The sequence below is a fragment of the Apus apus genome, chromosome 1 (genome assembly GCF_020740795.1).
Source record: "Apus apus isolate bApuApu2 chromosome 1, bApuApu2.pri.cur, whole genome shotgun sequence".
In the NCBI taxonomy this organism is placed as follows: Eukaryota; Metazoa; Chordata; class Aves; order Apodiformes; family Apodidae; genus Apus; species Apus apus.
Window position 1 is genome coordinate 132711312 of NC_067282.1, and position 17894 is coordinate 132729205.

Here is a 17894-nt window from a genome sequence, read left to right on the forward strand (position 1 = left end):
GAGCAATCTTGAGAAAGAACTACTGCTATTTCAAGTGATTACAGTGCTAAAATAAATTATTTTTATCCAGACAAGGACCTCGTCATAGTATGAATTCCCAATGGTGTCATTTCATGTTATATTTGAGAAATTCCTCAATAAAAGTGCCAAATAGAAAGCCAGTAAAGTTGCCCTGAGGACAGTTTTGAATATTTTCCAGTATAAATTTTAGCCATGAATTCTTAACCAAACACCTCCCAACAAATAAATAAGTTACATTTTTTTAGAAAGACAAAAATGTTGAAACAAAAACTCAGGAAAAAACACTTAAACTGTCAACTGCCTCTGATCTAATTACTTGTGAATACTCCAAGTTTGTTATTTATACAGATGATTGTAATCATCTTGCCATACTATTGTAGTTCTGGAGCCCCCAACACAAGAAGGATAAGAAGGACATGGAGCTGTTGGAAGGCCATGAAGGATGATCAAAGGCCTAGAGCACCTCTGCTATGAAGACAGGCTGCAAGTATTTGGGTTATTCGGCCTGGAGAAGAGAAAACTCCAGGGAAACCTTATAGTGGCCTTCCAGTACCTGAAGGGCCTACAGGAAAGCTGGGGAGGGGCATTTCATTAGAGAAGATAGTGATAGGACAAGGAGTACTGGCTTTAAACTGGAAGAGGGGATATTTAGGTCAAACATCAGGAAGAAATTCTTCACTATGAGGATGGTGAGACACTGGACCTGGTTGCCCAGGGAAGTTGTGGCTGCTGCTTCCCTGGAAGTGTTCAAGAGCAGGTTGGATGGGACACTGAGCAACCTGGTCCAGTGGGAGGTGTCCCTACCCATGCAGGGGGGTTGGAACTAGATGATCTTTAAGGTCCCTTCCAACCCAAACCATTCTATGTTTATATGAATATATGTTTGGACCGTCAAATTGCCCCCTGAGAGTTCTTGCGTCCTGGCTCTCACATGCTGACAAAATGGACTGCAACAGTAATGCCTGGAAGGCCAAAGGAGGGGAGAGAGGTAGGAATAGTGTAGTCTGATGTTAGATAACTCCTACCAAATCTTCTATCCAAGCCCATACACACCCATGGCGCTGTATGAGAAGACGGTTCAGGCAGGGTTTTCAAAATCAACTTGCTGTGAATGTTCTAGGCTCATCTACAAAGTCTATGGAAATGACAAGATCCATTACAGACCTTCTTAATGTGTATAGAGACCTAATTTCATTGTTCTAATCAAATCTTACATGCCTTTTCTAAGAGGAACATAAACTTGATACATAGAATATATGCTATGATACCCAAATAGCAATCCTCATTTTTCCAGTTCTGTGAAGTCCCATTGAGGTATGGGGGGGAGGGTGGAGTAAGTAAAAGAATGCATTGAAAGGTGAAAAATACCATTAGCAATCTTATTAAGAGTTGTCTCCTTGTAATCCATTAAAAATAAGTGCTTTCTCAAAAAGCAAGAACAGGTGAAAACCAGTGGACTCATCAAAACTTCAAAACCTTTCAGTGCCCAGTTTCCTCATGGGGAAAAAAATATTTGGAATAAATTAAGCTAGCTTTACATGCTGGGACAATTTTCCAAAAGGTTACAAAAGTACTAATTTAATAATGTGAAAAGACAAGGCTTGTTTTTCATTTGAGACCTCACTGCCTCTTCTTAAAAAGAACCAACTGCATTTAGACATTTCTGGCAGCACAAGTGAAACTACTACAACTACTCCAGAAGGAAAAAGACTAGAATGTCCCCCTTTTCAAAACTGATATTGTGCTAATGGGCACAAACAGGCTATCCCAGCAGCCAGTCTAACTGGTAATGCCAGCAGCCTGCTGGGGCCCAAATGATGACTGAAAAATGAAGTTCTCTGTTTTCTAGCAACGATGTCCCAAATCTGAGTCAGCACACAACAGGCTGTCATAGCAAGATCTGAGTGGTCACTGTCAGGATTAAAAAATTCAGTGTGAGACTTTACAACCAGACACTACCTCAGCAAACTCACTCAAATTTTAAAGCAAGGCAAAAGGGGAATGTGCCTTGATGCCCTTTTCAGTGTCTCTAAGTAAAACCAGCTATTTTACTGAGACATATTGAAGACCATTAGTTGCAACTATTCAATCTGCATATGAGAAACAGAAACTTCCCCAGTCTGTGGTCTTAAAATTACAAAGGCAATTGTGACCTCTTTTAGTGTCTGAAAGTTGAACACTAGGAGAGCCCTTTGCTATTATTCCCACTCATCTGCTAGCTGAACTTCTTCTAGAAGCAACAGGGTTCCTAACATTTTTGGGGCAATAAAAAAAGTCAGTTCAGAGTAGACTATGAGTGTGAGCAGACACTGATTCTAAAAAATGTGAAAGTTTTCTTGGCAATCTTTGGATCAATACTTGCAACCATAGCCACCTGTTGAGCACAATGGTTTACATTACTGTAAGCCTTTTTTTTTTTTTTTTTTTCCCCAAAAAAAACCCCACAAGTGGATTAATAGAAAATAATTACAAGAAAATTAGAAATCTAGTGATCTCTGTAGATCCAGCCTGTATGTTTCATGACCACATGACCAGAGAGCAACAAGACAGACAGAAGGGGTGCAAATAAATGGCACAAATCTCCTGAAGGTTTATCCTTTATCAGGTCACTCCTTTAGCTGTGCATACTTGCTAACCTACTTCTGTGGGAATAACTTGGAAACAAAGTTGAAAATAGCAAACTGTTTGAAAGAACATACGTGCACAGTTATTTGACTTCCAAACAGTTGAACTATTTTATTATGTTTGTGTCCTGCTTTATTTAGAGATATTTATAAACAGTAGTACAAATTGAGTTTTTCTTTCTTTTTTTAAATGAATGTCTGGCTGCTCTTTGCATAAAAAACACCTCTTGCACAATTAATCATTTGACAGCCTCGGGCTGAGGTAAATAAATCTATTTAGTGTGTTCTATAACAAGTGAAATTTGGAAGTTTTGACTCAAAGCCTGTCAATGGTCAGGTTATATAATCAACAAATATTACTCAGTCTGAAAATTAACTCAGTAGGAAATACATCCATTGAAAGGCTAATCAAATCCAAATTCTAGTTTTTCCATAGCTTTAGTGAGCACAGATTGGAGTTACTGGACTTTATTATTTCTGGTTCTGGTAGCTGATTTCTTGATTTTCTTGTAAAGAACGTCAAGTTTTACCACAGTAAAGGTGCTGTGTGACTACGATAAAAATACCCCTTTTCCCCACTGTTTTATAAAAATAGCCTTGAAAGAAATTTAGGACTGTACCAAGCACTGGTAATTGCACTTATATTGGGAATATTGAGAAAGAGAGTCCCTGGGCACTAGGATTTAGCTACAATTACTACCAAGTAAGCAGATAGGGGAAACTGGATATACAAGACATAATTCATTGCCAGGTGATTGCCATGAAGAATTTCAAAACAAAACATGTACTTTTTTAGCTTATGGGATAAATGCAACTAAATTAAACCAGAGCAATGGACATTAAAAAAAAATAATAATCCCCAAGTCCTCAGACTGCTGAAGCAATTAAAAGCTTGCTCTGTAGATGGCTGTGTCTCTCCCCTTTGTAAACAGCTATTACTGATAACTGTTTCTTTGGCTTGTTTTATTGTCCAATTATTCCTTCATCATACTTATGCTTTTAACATTCTGTAATTTATGTTCATGCAGCACACCCTAGAACTATGTTACCCGAAAAGGGGAAAAAAAGGGAGGAGGGGCTTTTAAGATATGACTAGAATTACAAAAGTTGGAAGAAACAGACAAAAAATATTTAAGTTAATTGGACCAATTACTTTTCTTAGAAAAGAAGCCTGAACTGGCAACCAGCACAGGCTTTAGAGGTCAAGGAGATTTTTAGCAATGTTCAAGACAGGCAACTTGATTTGAGTATGTAGGGTTTAAAAGTGTCAACATTAAGGGTCTGGTCTAAACCACAAAGGAGTCAACAAGCAGGTTTGAACTTCTTCAGTGTGATCTGTATCAAGTCTTTACTGAAAACATACCAGATGACAAAATGCAGCAGGCAGATGAGGCCCTCTTAGCAGAGCCATGAAATGAAATGTTCTTACCAACATTCACTACTTACCAAGACAGTTGTGGCCATCATGGGCTAACATGAACCCATCATAGCACGTACACCTGTAGTTGCCTGGAATGTTGATACACTCATGGACACAACCCCCATTGTAGAAGTCATTCTCACACTCATCAATATCTAAAACACAAGAGGAAGAAAAAGAATCTTTTGTAAAAAGTGAACACTAAGAATACAGAAGATTTTCTCCCATCAAGCATGATCTTTGAATATATGCATGTTCCTAATCGTCCTATATATTCGTATTGAGTACTTCATCCAACAGATGACTGAACCTATCAGGGTCATATATGACTGAAAAGCAGCAAGCCAATGTATAGAACACTCCTTCCCAAAACAGTTGTAGTATTATCACAGTAAGCAATTATATGTTATTTAAATACCCAATTTGGATACAATTTTTATATTTAAAATTTAGGGTTTGGGTTTTGTCTTTAAAATGATCAAGCAGACATGGAGTTAAACCTTTAACTTTGTGGTAACAAACAGCCATCCATCTGAAACATACTATTAATATGACATAAGAGAGAAGTATGCCTTGTTTTACAAAAATGTATCTCCTCAGAGCAAGGAATATTTGGTCTATTCCTGACAATACATAAGATTATAGTTCTGTACAATAAAACTTGAAAAACACCATTTCTGAAATAGCTGTCACAGTCTACTGAGCTCTATGAAGTTACTATTGATAACTTGCTACAGCTTTGTCTGTCTCTTCCCCTTCCCCCCAAAATAAGCCATATTATACTTTCCTGAATTAATTAACTTACAGCAACAAGTCCAATATTTTCTTCCTAGAAGGTATTCTCAAATTATTTTTAATTACTTTTAGTACTCTAGCCAGTATCTGAAAGAGTACCATGAATAAGAGAGGTGCACTCTATTTCAACTACAAACAACCCTGTTATGATCTTCCCTCTCTCAGATAAAAATTAGATTTTCACTCATTGCAGAAAGTGCATAATTTCTTCTTTTTACAGATTGTATCCTGGCTTATATGTGGAACATCAGCATCACAGTCACTGCTGTGAGTCATTCAATGGTGCACAACAACTAGCTAAAAATACACCCATAAATCTGTGATGCACAAGACCAAAAACCCCAGCCACTGTCCCCAGGTTAGTGCATGATAAACAGATAAAAGTGATCTTAGAAAATGACCTATTAGTACACCAGTGCTATCCTGGTTGTACATTTAAATGTGTCTTCCATTGCAAAAGTTGTTGAAATATTTCTGTGTTAAGTTCATGTTCCTTTTTTTTTTTTTAACAAGTACTCCAGGAAAAGCTTTGCTGCCTGGTATCATACTCAGCTACAACCCCAAGACAGGAAAGTAGTTTGGCAAAACCAACTTCTTCTGAAAGGTCATATTAGACTCAGTCCATCAATGCTTGGATTGAGTTTGGCTACTTTTGTCCTTCTTTGCACAATCCTCTGAGAAGTTTGACTTGTCAGCGTAGGGAGAGGCTCCTCCCAAGTTTTTCTGCAAGCCTTCCCCCTCAAGTCTGCCCTTCCCACAAACCTACCTTAAACTCAGAATAGCCCAGGTCTCCATCCACTTCCCTCCAACAGCTCTGAAGCCCTCCTTCCACTATCTCCTCAGAAGCTTGAACAGGAATTACGAATTTGACTTTATCTGCAAAACCAGTTAGCTTTTTTGTAACTCAGCATTCAGCACCATGAAAATGCTGGAAATAAGAAGCTGCAGAAAGGATCTTTCCTAATAAAAACAAAACCTGCTGCTTAAAGGTAAACTTCCTAACCTTTAAAGATAAATCTGTTTTTTTCCTGAAAACAATAACCAGCAAGTCAATCACTGCGACGGGGCTCATTCCAAGCACCTGCAGCATGGCAGTGTGAAGTCCCCAAGAAGCCACTCTCCCTTATTTACAGCCCTGGGTGCATATTGCCAGAGCATTCCAGACACTTAGCAGTTACTTGCAGCTTCCATAACCATTTGTGAATATTTCCAGAGACTTCCTATCATTCTCAGGCCACAAGGACAAAGATGGTGCTCTACAGTAATGTAATGTTTTAACAAGGCAAGTGAAAAATGAAAGAGCATGTAACGAGATTTTTGTATCAAGCATGTTGGGCATTCCTTCAGGACACTCAGGAAAAATACTAACTTCATTTTAAGATTTGTTCTTAACTTTTATCCAGCACTGAGTTTCTTCAGAAGAGGGAATTCAGAAGAAAGTGTTATCATTTGTTATGTTACTCAATATCTGACTGCCCAGGCCTGATCAATTCAGTCCCTTTTTTCAAACAACAAATCAAATAGGATTAAATAAGCAATGGGAGAGCCTTCAAAGAGGGCAAAAATCAAAGAAAATAAAGCTTTTGAATGCCCAGCTTTTATATAATACTGATTCCTAAAAAGCTGTTCTGTAATTAGTAGCACAGGGTGCTGATGTAGTACAAATACTTAAGTTCCAGAAAAGGTAATCTAACAAATACATAAACCAGAAAAATAACAAAAGGAATATATTCTTTTAATTTCTCTCTCTCAAGGAGCTCCAGTTACACTGCATTTTGCAAAAGGATTAGAAGATTACTCCTCCCTTTTGTACCTCAAGAACTGTACAAAAACAGGAGTGGAACCAAACATTCTACCTATTTTTAAGAGCCATGTTGTGGGGTTTTTGGTAGGTTTTTTCTCCCCCCAAACCAGATTGCTATTTAACAGGCTTCACCTGGCAGGCTGACTCAAATTTCTGTCTCCAGTACTGCTACTAAAACACCATGGGGATAAAAATGGTGAGTTTAACGCTTTATTTTTTCAAATTACAACAAACAAAACCCACCAAAAGTATGCACAAAGTCTGCAAAGTCCAAATGTTGAACTTTTTTCAAGCTCCAGCTGAATCAAGAGAAAAGCAGACAACATGCCTGCAAACCATGTCAACACCACCCCATCTTCTCATATAGCTGGAGGAGGACACTCCTTAGTAAGCTTAAAACAATAAGAGTACATTCAAACAAATAAAATGTGCAGGCTTGCTCTTAATTTTATCTACTGTAAAACTCAAAATTTGCAGGGGCCAGCTATATTAATTTACTATTGTTGTTGTTGTTGTTGTTGTTGTTGTTATTATTATTGTTTTAATGTAACTGATAGAATTGGGTGTTAATCAAACTTTTGGCTCCAAAAACCCCTCTAACTTAAAAAGTTAACTCTCCCCACTAATTTTGTAGCTTCAACTGTCCTTCACATTTTTTAGTGTTTGATTATTTAATATTGTCTTTCACCATGAAGGAGTTACCATAACAGAAAAATGAAATAAGAGAAGCAGGGAAATGCAGCCATCCAACCACAAAATTGCCATGCTGGATGTAGGTGCATATACTGTTGAATCAGCAAGGTTTACTGCAGTCCAGCTCGCAATGGGAAACATGAAGTTTTGCCTAGGCTGGCAAGGTATTACAAAGTTTTTACTCAAATTCTGCCTGTGCAGACAGACAATTGTTGGGGTGTCTAGTGAAGAAAACACCTGGAAAAAGTATTGCTGTTTCCTCACTAAGTGAAATTAATTTCATATGGTATTACAATGGCAGCAATTACAGGAGCCCTGGAAAAAAAAATTAAATGTACCAAAATTATTAAGAATGTGTAGGGCCATTTATAATAATGAGATAGTCTGCCAAGAATCTATTTGGGCTTACTTGTGTTCAAATGAGACAGCCTCTCCTAATGCTGGAGCTGGATGTATACAACCACATCCTCAGCTATTGGTGACCTAGTTTTGATCGTCTCTTTCTGGATCTTGTATAGGAAATCTCCAAAGTCCACTGCTTGTTTCAGAAGTTTTAAAGGAAAAAAAAATCAGGAGAAAAAAGAGATTTAAAAAATCTTCCTTACTTGGGTGTACTAGTAACTGTCCTGGTTCATCTGTTTGCCAAGGTGAAAGAAGCTTGGAAACTACATCATCATTCCTTCTGGAAAGCAGAGATGAATCTTTTTGTTACAGCCTGGAAATAACTCTTTCAGCAACCCTAGGGAACACAGCAGTTCCTTGCTCTGCTGTTGTCTTCCTTCAATGAGCAGTGGTGTTACTTCAAGAGTCCATACTGTATGGGACTGCAATTATTATATAAGCATCAAGAACTTTTTAAAAAAAAACCTAGACAAATATCTGAGAAAATTTGATCATTTGGTAAAATACAGAGTGCTGTAATTTACGATCATTGTATTTCAGTTACAGGAAAAGAATTTTAAGTTGTTTTCTTTAAGTGACCTAATTTTTTTTTAGTCTGAGGAGACTTGTATCTACCTTACAAAGACAGAGGTTGATTCTTCTTTTATTATTACATCTGAAACTGGCACTATCCCAGAAATTGTTTCTTTTGTGTATTCTGCAACAAAGGGATGGCACTCTCACAAGTCTCACAAGGCCACCCAGCAGAGAAGCAGTTCTTGCAGAAGCACGTACAACTTGACTAATAAATGCTCAAAATAAAACAAGAATCGATCTGTTCTGCTTTCAGTATCACAACATTTCAGTTTTCTATTTTTCAGCTGAGAATAGAAGACACATTGGCATGCAGTAACTAATGTCCAAATGACAAACCAAACTGTAAAACAGAGTGAGGAAAAATGCTAGTTCTCATTTTGTCTAAACATTTTCAGCAGTGTCATGAAATCTGCTGCATGCTAACCAAACATCTTTTCCAAGAACTAACAATCTTTGCTAGAAGGTGGCATAGACTTTATACAGCAAAGTACAAAATCTACCTCCCGCAAAATCCATTCCCACTCTTCATTTATAACAGCTGCCCTTCATTAAGTTTCTGAATGTCCACAAATCATTACAACACATATAACAAAATCTGTCAACGCAGCTATAGACCAGTATGGGCAAAGCTACTGATATCAAAGCAAATGTCTACATGGAAGTGACAAATTTTTGTATCAGTGTCACAGCTAAGCTGTCGCAGAAGTCTTAACCATGCAAAAGGGAAAATGGCTGAGTCCTGCAAATCAATGAGCCAAATTCAACTTTTAGTCTTGAATTCCACAGATTTCAGAGAAAATGTGTGCATTGGCACTACCTTTATCTCAGCATCTGTCAAAGCCACAGATCCCAAGACTAACAACAGAACAGAAGATGTTCCAAATAGGAGTTGGATTGGGTAAAATCTGTGTTCATTTAAAAGTATTTCTTGACTACTAATGTAAGGGAAAGATCTGGAGTTAATTTAGTAAACACAAATTTCTATTGACTTTGAAAGGAATAATTTATGTGCTTGGACATTTTAAAATAAATAGGCAAAGGAAGCTTTCTGCCCACATCGATTTCTTCTCATTTAGAGAACCACAAACAAAACTTAGCACACAGGTATATTATGGAGACATGGAAAATTTCCTAAAGGAGCTGTATCTATTGAAGAGCTAGAAAAATAAATACTGTATTCTTTGTAAGTGTATCTTGATGGATAAATCCACATATTTATTCAGTATCTGAAGAGAAAAATATATTTATGTTAATCTTTATCAGTTTAGTGAGCTGATTTAAACAAAATACTGCCAAAGAGGCATTATGGAGACAGCTAATGACATTGTCCTCAAAAACTTGCCAGCAAGGAAAGTGTGTTTTTACCTTCCTGCTCTATGAGAGGTTGCTGCTGGCCCCCTACAGAGGACAAAGCATACCACTTGCATAATTCTCTATTATCAGTCTATTATCTGCTAAAAAAGGTCATACTACAATTCTACAATTGCAGAATGTTGCCTGCTTATCCAGAACTGGTATAGAGCAAAGGACATTGCAAAATGCTGAACCACATATTTCCATGGGGCAGTATTTTGTACTTCTATGGCTTCTCTCTTAAAAGCTTTCAAAAACTTTCACTGATTCTTTATTGAGTTTTGGTCATTGCTCCTCCTAGGACCAATGTACTATCCTCATTTCCACAGAAAAATACAGAAGAAAAGCCCCATCCTAGGTTCCAAATCCTACACAATTAAGAATACAGCTACAGTACAAACAAAGCTGTCTTCATCACCACATAGTTTTATGCAACCTTGATCTCAGATGTTTGGGAAAGAAGTGACCTTGCAATATCCAAAACTAAAAGACCCTGAGGTAAAATCCCAATCCTACAAAAGTCAAGAGTAATTTTTGCCACGGGCTTCATGGAACCAGGAAGACATGTTTCCTGGACTCATACTGAAGAGTTATGTGAGACTGGAGCAGCACTTAAATTTCTTGTTCCCACTTCCATTTCAGAACAAGCAGCAGTGTAGCATCAACACCGTTACGTTTAAGAAAACAGGCAGAAATGAAGTAACGTGCATACTGACAAGAATACAAACAAGTTGAAGTCCTGGATCATAATCAGATCAGCATCTTATTCTTTTTAATGCTGCATTTGGGGAATGTAAAATCCATGAAAATAAATAAAAACAACACAGGGATATTTATATGTACTCTATTTCTTTGGCAGATCTACATTCAATATACTTTCAGCAGTTACACAGACACACTGGATAACCTGAACTGAACAAAGTCACTTGTTCTTAAGAAGAGAACTGCCTTCATGTAGGTTAAAGACCATTTTGGTTAAGTACAGGCCAAATTTGCCAAAAGTTCAGCTCTCTGGAAAACATCCAACCTTGAGAAAGATTACTAAACCAATTAGATTTTCAAGAGGAGTTTAGCATCAGCCCATTTCCACGTGTTCAAAATTATGTGAAGTGCGGTCAGCTCTGCTCTTAAAATTTGCAAGAGTTGACCCAGCTAGATGTATGAAGAGTCCACTCAACCTGACCTGCTGAGTTACTGCTTCCTTCTGTGAGTTTTGTGTTAGCATAATTTGGCATCTACTCCAAGTCCAAATTTAATTAAGAAAATATTGACATATTTAAATTAATTTTTTTCCTACCCCAAACAAAACCTTGACCTTTGTCTCAGTGTAAAGTCCGTTTCTAAAAATCCCTTACCATAAAAATCTTCATAAGTCCCTTTTTCTATAAATAAAACAAATTAAAATTTATTATTTGTTACATCTGGTTCTTCCTGAGATACTTTATTTTTTTGATGTTAACATCTTTATTCTTTAGATGCTGTGACCTTGGAAATCTTACAATCTAATGAATCAAAGAGGAACACACAGTGCAGTTTTTATGGCTTTGAAGTTGCCATGACATTTTCAAGATGCTTGTGCCCAAGAAAACTGTAAAATTTGATAGCCATTAAGACTACTCTGAGAGCCAAGGTCAAGGGTGAGCAGGCTGGGAACAGGGTAAAATCAGAAAAAGCAGCCTGATGTTTCTCAGTGAAAGAAGGAAAAAAAGAACAGGTACAATAGGTTGTTTAGCATAAGGTAAAGCATAAGCATAAATCCCTGAAAAGCCTTTCCACTCTAGCCAATGCCCCTCCAATGTTTTTCCTATTAGTGGGTCCACAAAGAAAAAAAAAAAAAAGTAATACATTTTACAACATCCTTTACAAATGTCACAAACCCCTATTTTCCAGTATAAAAACAGCAATAAAATGAAAACGCCGTAACAACTTAGTGGAGACAATTTGGATGCAATCTGTGGTATTGTTGGGGTGTTTTTCTGGAAGTAATTTTCATATAGTTCCCAGAAAATACCAAGTACTCTGTAGCAGTTTTTTTTGTTTCCTTTTCTGCTGTGATGGCTGAGAAAAAAAGTTCATCATGAATTGTATCTTGCTAAAATACTTGTCTGAAAAAGGGTGGGAAATGGAATACTAACCAAACTATGTAGAGGTATGTCCAGCTGGTTAAACATCATATATATATTTTTAAAGTATGAACAGCTTCATATTTAGAACTATTTTGCCTAAAATAATTTAATCATAGAATCACAGAATTACAGAATAGTTTGGGTTGGAAGGGACTTTTGAAGGCCACCTAGTCCACTCCCCTGCAATCAGCAGGGACATCTTCAACTCAACTTGGTTGCTCAGAGTCTTGTACAACCTGACCATAAATCTTCCTGGGATGGGGTTTCTACCACTTCTCAGGGTAACCTATTCCACTTTTTCACCACTCTCATTGTAAAAATTTCTTCCCTATACCTAGTCTGAATCTACCCTCTTTTAGTTTAAAACCGTCATCCCTTGTCCTCTTCCAACAGGTCCTGAAAGTACTGGAAGGCCACAATAAAGTGTCCCTGGAGACTTCTGTTCTCCAGACTGAACAACCCCAAGTCTCTCAGACTGTCTTCTAGGGAGGTTTCTGGATTGCTCCAATCCAGGATGTTGCACTTGGCCTTCTTGAACCTTATGAGGTTCACACAGGTCCACCTCTTGAGCTTGTCCTGGTCCCTCTGGATGGCATTCCATCTCTCAGGCATGTCAGTTCCTCTACTCAGCTTGGTGTTGTATGCAAACTCGGTCCCATTGTCTATGTCATTGTTGAGGACACTAAACAGAGTGCCCTGAGGGACACCACTTATGGATTTCCACCTGAACCAATGACCACTACCCTCTGGATGCAACCACCTAGCCAATTCCTCAGCCACCAAACAGTCCACCCATCAAATCTATAACTCTCCAATTTAGAGATGCTCAGTTCTGCTCAGTATAGGATGCATTCGAAAGGTAGATGAGGTATCATCCAGTTTCTCACAGTCTGTAGAGCAGGACATTTTTTTCCTTTCAATTTGTTCAATATTTTTTTCTCTGACAACACTTACTAGATCCTAACTTCAGAGAAAGCACAGAGACACATATCACAGATCCTTATTTTCTCCTGTGTTTGAATTTGTTTTCTGTTATTACACTGATCACAGTAAGCATGAATCAAATAGTCAAGACACACAAGAGTAAGGATGGCCTTACAATAGCCATCTTCACTGCTAAGGAAAAGACAGCCAGGCTTTCAGACACACAAGTCCTTCTCTAAGAGGCAATGGAGTACATGAGCTTCTGAGATTATCAGCTGAAGGAAAAGTGTGTTTAGCACTTGTTACTTTGCAAGTTTTAGTTAATGATCTTCAAATACTGTTTAACATACAAAGGGAGAATTAGAGTCACATTTAAAGACTTCAGTGGCTAGAGAGTGTCAAGCACCCAATACTGTAAGCAGAATTCAGTTGACCCAGCTCACACATTATTAAATGAAACAAGGCAATAGATTGTGAAAATCCAATTTTTCTGCAGTAGCTGAGTGATAATAATATTTTATGTTTTTGGTGAACAACCATCACATTCTTCATTCACTGATAAGAAATATGGTCCTTGAAGTCTACCTTCCTTATACTTTTCCTAAATTCACCTTCCCTTCCTCACCTTCCTGCCTCTGCTCTCTTTCTGGTGCATATCCCTGCTTGTTTAAACTCCTAATTTAAGGAGTTAGAAAAACATTTTTTAATGGCTGGACATTGATATGCCAATCAAACTGAAAACAGACAAATGAATCTACCCCTTTGATAAATTCTTTCAGGACACCTGCAGTTCAAGACATGCATTGCTGCTTCAGTGTGCGTGTACTCTGCCAATAGAAAGCTATTTCTGAAGTACAGAGCAATCAAAATTACTTAAAAAAATAAAAAAGGACACAGAAACTGAAAGTTGAGATTCTGCATGCACTTGGTGCAATTTGCCAGCCATCTAAATGCTCCTTATGGTGGCATGAAAACACTCCAGGAGCAGGAATGCACAGGAGATCAAATAAATTACATGGAACACTTTTCATTTAGGAACTTATAGAGCTTTTGAGTGGTTGGTAAGTCTTCCTACTGCATTAACATAAGGTTTATATAGCATTTTTTACCTCCAGTACCTTTTGGGGTTTAAAACCCTAGGACAGCTACAGTCACTTACAGAAAAAAAAAATTCACCCGAGTACTTTCACTGAAGAAAAAATTATTTTCTATTCATATACCTGAGTATTGTCCCTGTGTGACATCTCAAACAGCACAATGGAAACTTCTCTTGGACCATTCCAGCTCCATTCATGGTTAATATGGTATTTTTCTAGACAAAACCAAATTATTGTTCTCCTGCATTATGTATCTTGGACCCTTGACGAGAGTTTGTTGTGGTTTGATGTTTTTCTTAATTGATATTTAAACAGATTGGCTAGAAGTTCTTTGAACTGCAAGTGAGATACCCAAATAAAAATGGATACCTGCAGAGCCTGTAACAGTTTTAGAGTCTGCCTTTATTTAGTAGCTGCCATGCCCAACAAGCTCAAGCAGAGAGATTTCCTGTTCACAAGCTGTTATGAATGTGAAACATGACATTTGACAGCATTTTTCCCACCACTTCCAAATCACAGCCATTTCCACCACAATTCCCTCTTTTAATATAATGGGAAATGTTTGATTTCACATATAACCTTGCAAGTTCTTGGGGATTTAATGGGAGAATAATTTTGAACGCCTTGCTGCCACACTTGCTGTGCATACATCCTAATTATTTCAGTAAGTAATGATAATTTCTGGAAGTCCTGGTGGGGTTATTCTTAGATATTTAGTTTGAAATAAGCATCTAAAAATGTTGATGGAAAGGTTTAAAACAGTGAAACTAGCTGATTAACACAGACATCATTCACCTATTTTCCAACCTCTCTAGGTATCTCCCCCATTCTCAGATTGCATACTTCCACCATCCTTTGCCTATAATTTTAAAAATTCCATTCATTGACAAAAGAAAACAATCCCAGGTTTCAATTTTGAAATAAATTTCCTTATTACCTGTCAGTGGATGAACATTAACTTATTTTCTGTGTCTCTTCATGTGGGAGAATAGAAGGAAGCTCTTCCTTCTTGCTCATTTCAGAACAAGTAGGTGGCAGACCACATGTTGTAAAATGGAAGATTTCTTGGTATCACATAGCATGTGCTTCATTAGTCCCTGGCAGATAAACACTACTTTGGTTTCAGGCTGAGACAGCTAAGGCCACAAGCAGTATGACAGGCTATGTTGCAGTGGGTTTCAACCTTCTTGGATATGAAGAAGTTATGTTATCCAGCAGAGGTGCAAATCCTTGTACAGCAAATTTTCTGTCTTCTTACAGCAGGCTTAATTTTTGAGCTCTTTTTTTCCACATGGGCTTTAGCAGTAGTTCTTGTTCTACTCCAGACTCCTGGCTGAGAACTGCTCTGCTGTGCCAATTATCCCATTGGGTAATATAATGGAATTTATATCATGTAGGATTTGTGAAATGTTGGGCTTCCTGTCATCCTGCATTACTTGGTCAAACTCCCTACTTTGTATGGGACACGCCAGAGTTATTAATTCTACCAGCCTACAAAAACCCCAATGGAAGTACCATCCAAATAATCTATCTATGAGTAGAGGAACTCTGCATGACATACACAGTTGTGCACTGCCACGAGAGAATCCTTGCACATATTCAAATGACCTGTTCAGGGCTGCCTTTTATTTCCACATTTATTAAAGTCATGTGGCTACTTCTAAACATGCTACACAGGAGATCCATGGATTTGTGTCCCCTGACTATACTGGATTTAATAATAGTTCTGAAGCCCAAAAAACCAACTTGCCCATTATTTTGTCATCTGTTCCCCAAATGCAAATTCACACAGTTTCCCAACAGTATCTTTGTGAAGTGAAGACTCCTCAGCATTTTGGCTTGCAGAGAATAGCAAAGAGAGCCTGTAAGGATTGAATTTCTCAGTCTTTCACAAGTATGAAGACTCTAACTCCTCACCTATTAGATAGCAGCTGCCTGAAAGATAACTTGGATGATTAAAGTACAAATCCTTATTTGTTTCAGAATAATTACATTTATTTTTGCTGTAAATAGCTTTTCCAACTACACAAGTGTTTATCTGGACTAGGAAATTCCATCTGATAGTAAACCAGCTATAACACACACAGAATGTTTCACAAAATGAAAGTATGAGTCATTCATTAAAACTCAATGAAATAAAAGTCCCTCACACCTCATGGTGATTCAGACTCCAGAGTAACTTTGGCAAAAGTAATATATTAACATCAGCATGTTGCTTAAGTTAGAATATCAATCATTTTACATTCCACTTTTCTTATCCAGGAGACAGTGCTGGGGATTTCATATTTTTCTTCTCTTTTCTATGGTGTTGTGCACTGATGGTAACTGCTTAAGAATTTTACAGTGCTCCAGCCTAGATAAAGCAATGTTATCTGTGTATAAATTATGTTCTCAGGAAAGTGTTAAGTATTCATTTTTCTTATGAGTCACTTGCAGGGCTGTGGGTACTCAGCATCTTCAGGAAACAAACTGAGTAAAATTAGTCAAGATGACCCTACATTTAAGAGAAATTGCTCCTTTATGAGCTTGATACCTTTGCTTCAGAAAAATCTGAGAAGACTAAACCAAATAGAAATTACATCTAAGATTTACAATATTTTATTACTTTTTTTAATGAGATAGGCTTACAAAATGCTCAGCTTCATTTTTGTCCATCACCAGCTTTGTGCACCATATAGAAAGTAAAGAAGTTACTAGGCTACAGATTTTATTACGCGAGAGCTGAAGACGATCAAGTCACATTTTGTTTCTGTAATGACAAATTCAACTTGTCACAGAATTGCATTTCAGAATCTCAACTTTCAGTAAGTCAAACCCTGTGATAATAAAGATAATATCCTAAATGTCAGTGCACACAAAGCACTGCTGTCTGAAACAGCTCACAGCTCTAAGAACTGTCTCAATCAGAAGTCAGTGGATTTGGGAACTGCACAATGATGTCAAAACATCTAGCAATTTTGCTGCAAAACTCAGAATTCTGGCACAGACTCTTTAATGTAAAGTACCTGCCATGTAATTTTGTTTAAGTGTGGAGAATGAACAGTTTCCATTTTTTTGAAAGTATGGCCCTGGCCAGTATCAACAAGAAGCACTAGATGCTGTGGTAATAAATCACTGCAAAGGCTTTCATTTTCAAAAATATACTACATTAATGTAATTTTTGGATTCAAGCTTTTTATTCCTGAAACAGAACCCTGACCTACTGATACATGCTGACAATTCTAAAATTTTGTTCACAAATAGACTTCATTACTTATGATGAAGACTCTCCTTAGCTTTCTAAAAAGCCAAGCAGAAATTTATCTTGTGAGCCAGAGCTCTATTTATCACCAGAGACAAATAATAGTGGAGAAAATCTGAAACCAGTGGTAAGTATGCTTTGGTTTTTGACCTGTGAACGTGTAACAGTCGTCCAGCAGAGACACAGATCTACAGATAGCGAACACTGGCAAGGACCCATCAGCTTTTGCATCATTGCCCTTTATAAACTCTTCAAAACATTTCCTGAACAATTTGGCTAGTAGAGAAATATGCAACAGCAGAGGCTCTCTACACAGGAACTAATGAAGTTACATACTCTGCTTTGCCTGGCATGGAGGGGTGAGAAGCAGATGAGGACAGGCTAGGCTATATGAACACCTATTTCAGTGAAAAAAACTCCAGGAAAAGAAGTAAGGATGAAATTTAAAATTCAAACGTGAAAAACTGTGAAAAGCTGTGCTCACATCTAATATTTGGACAAGGAAGAAATATAGAGTAAACAGATGCAATCAACTGGCTTTGCCAAGAAATTAGACTACTAGCTACAGCATTCAAATATCCTGTACTGGAAAGCACACACACCATTCAGCACTGTTAATGCTATTTAGTGAAAAAAAAATAATGAAACTTCAGGTATGGAAAGAGTAACATGGGCATTTGCTGAAAACAGAACAGAGCTCATAGTCATAGCCTGGAATTTTCCCTTTTGTAAAGTTACATAATTATATTTGTTTACTATCAGAGGGAGGATCTTAGGTAGAAAGAACCAAAGGAGGCCTACAACTTCTGCACAGTATT

General features: G+C 37.5%; 1 protein-coding gene across 1 annotated transcript in view; it reads right to left on the reverse strand.

Annotated features, from left to right (window-relative positions):
* SCUBE1 (signal peptide, CUB domain and EGF like domain containing 1) overlaps nt 1-17894 on the reverse strand; it is a 201000-nt gene that overhangs the window by 163478 nt on the left and 19628 nt on the right. The window contains exon 3 of the mRNA XM_051644074.1: nt 4092-4220. Coding sequence (XP_051500034.1) covers nt 4092-4220 — 129 coding nt within the window. The remainder of the gene's footprint in view (nt 1-4091; nt 4221-17894) is intronic.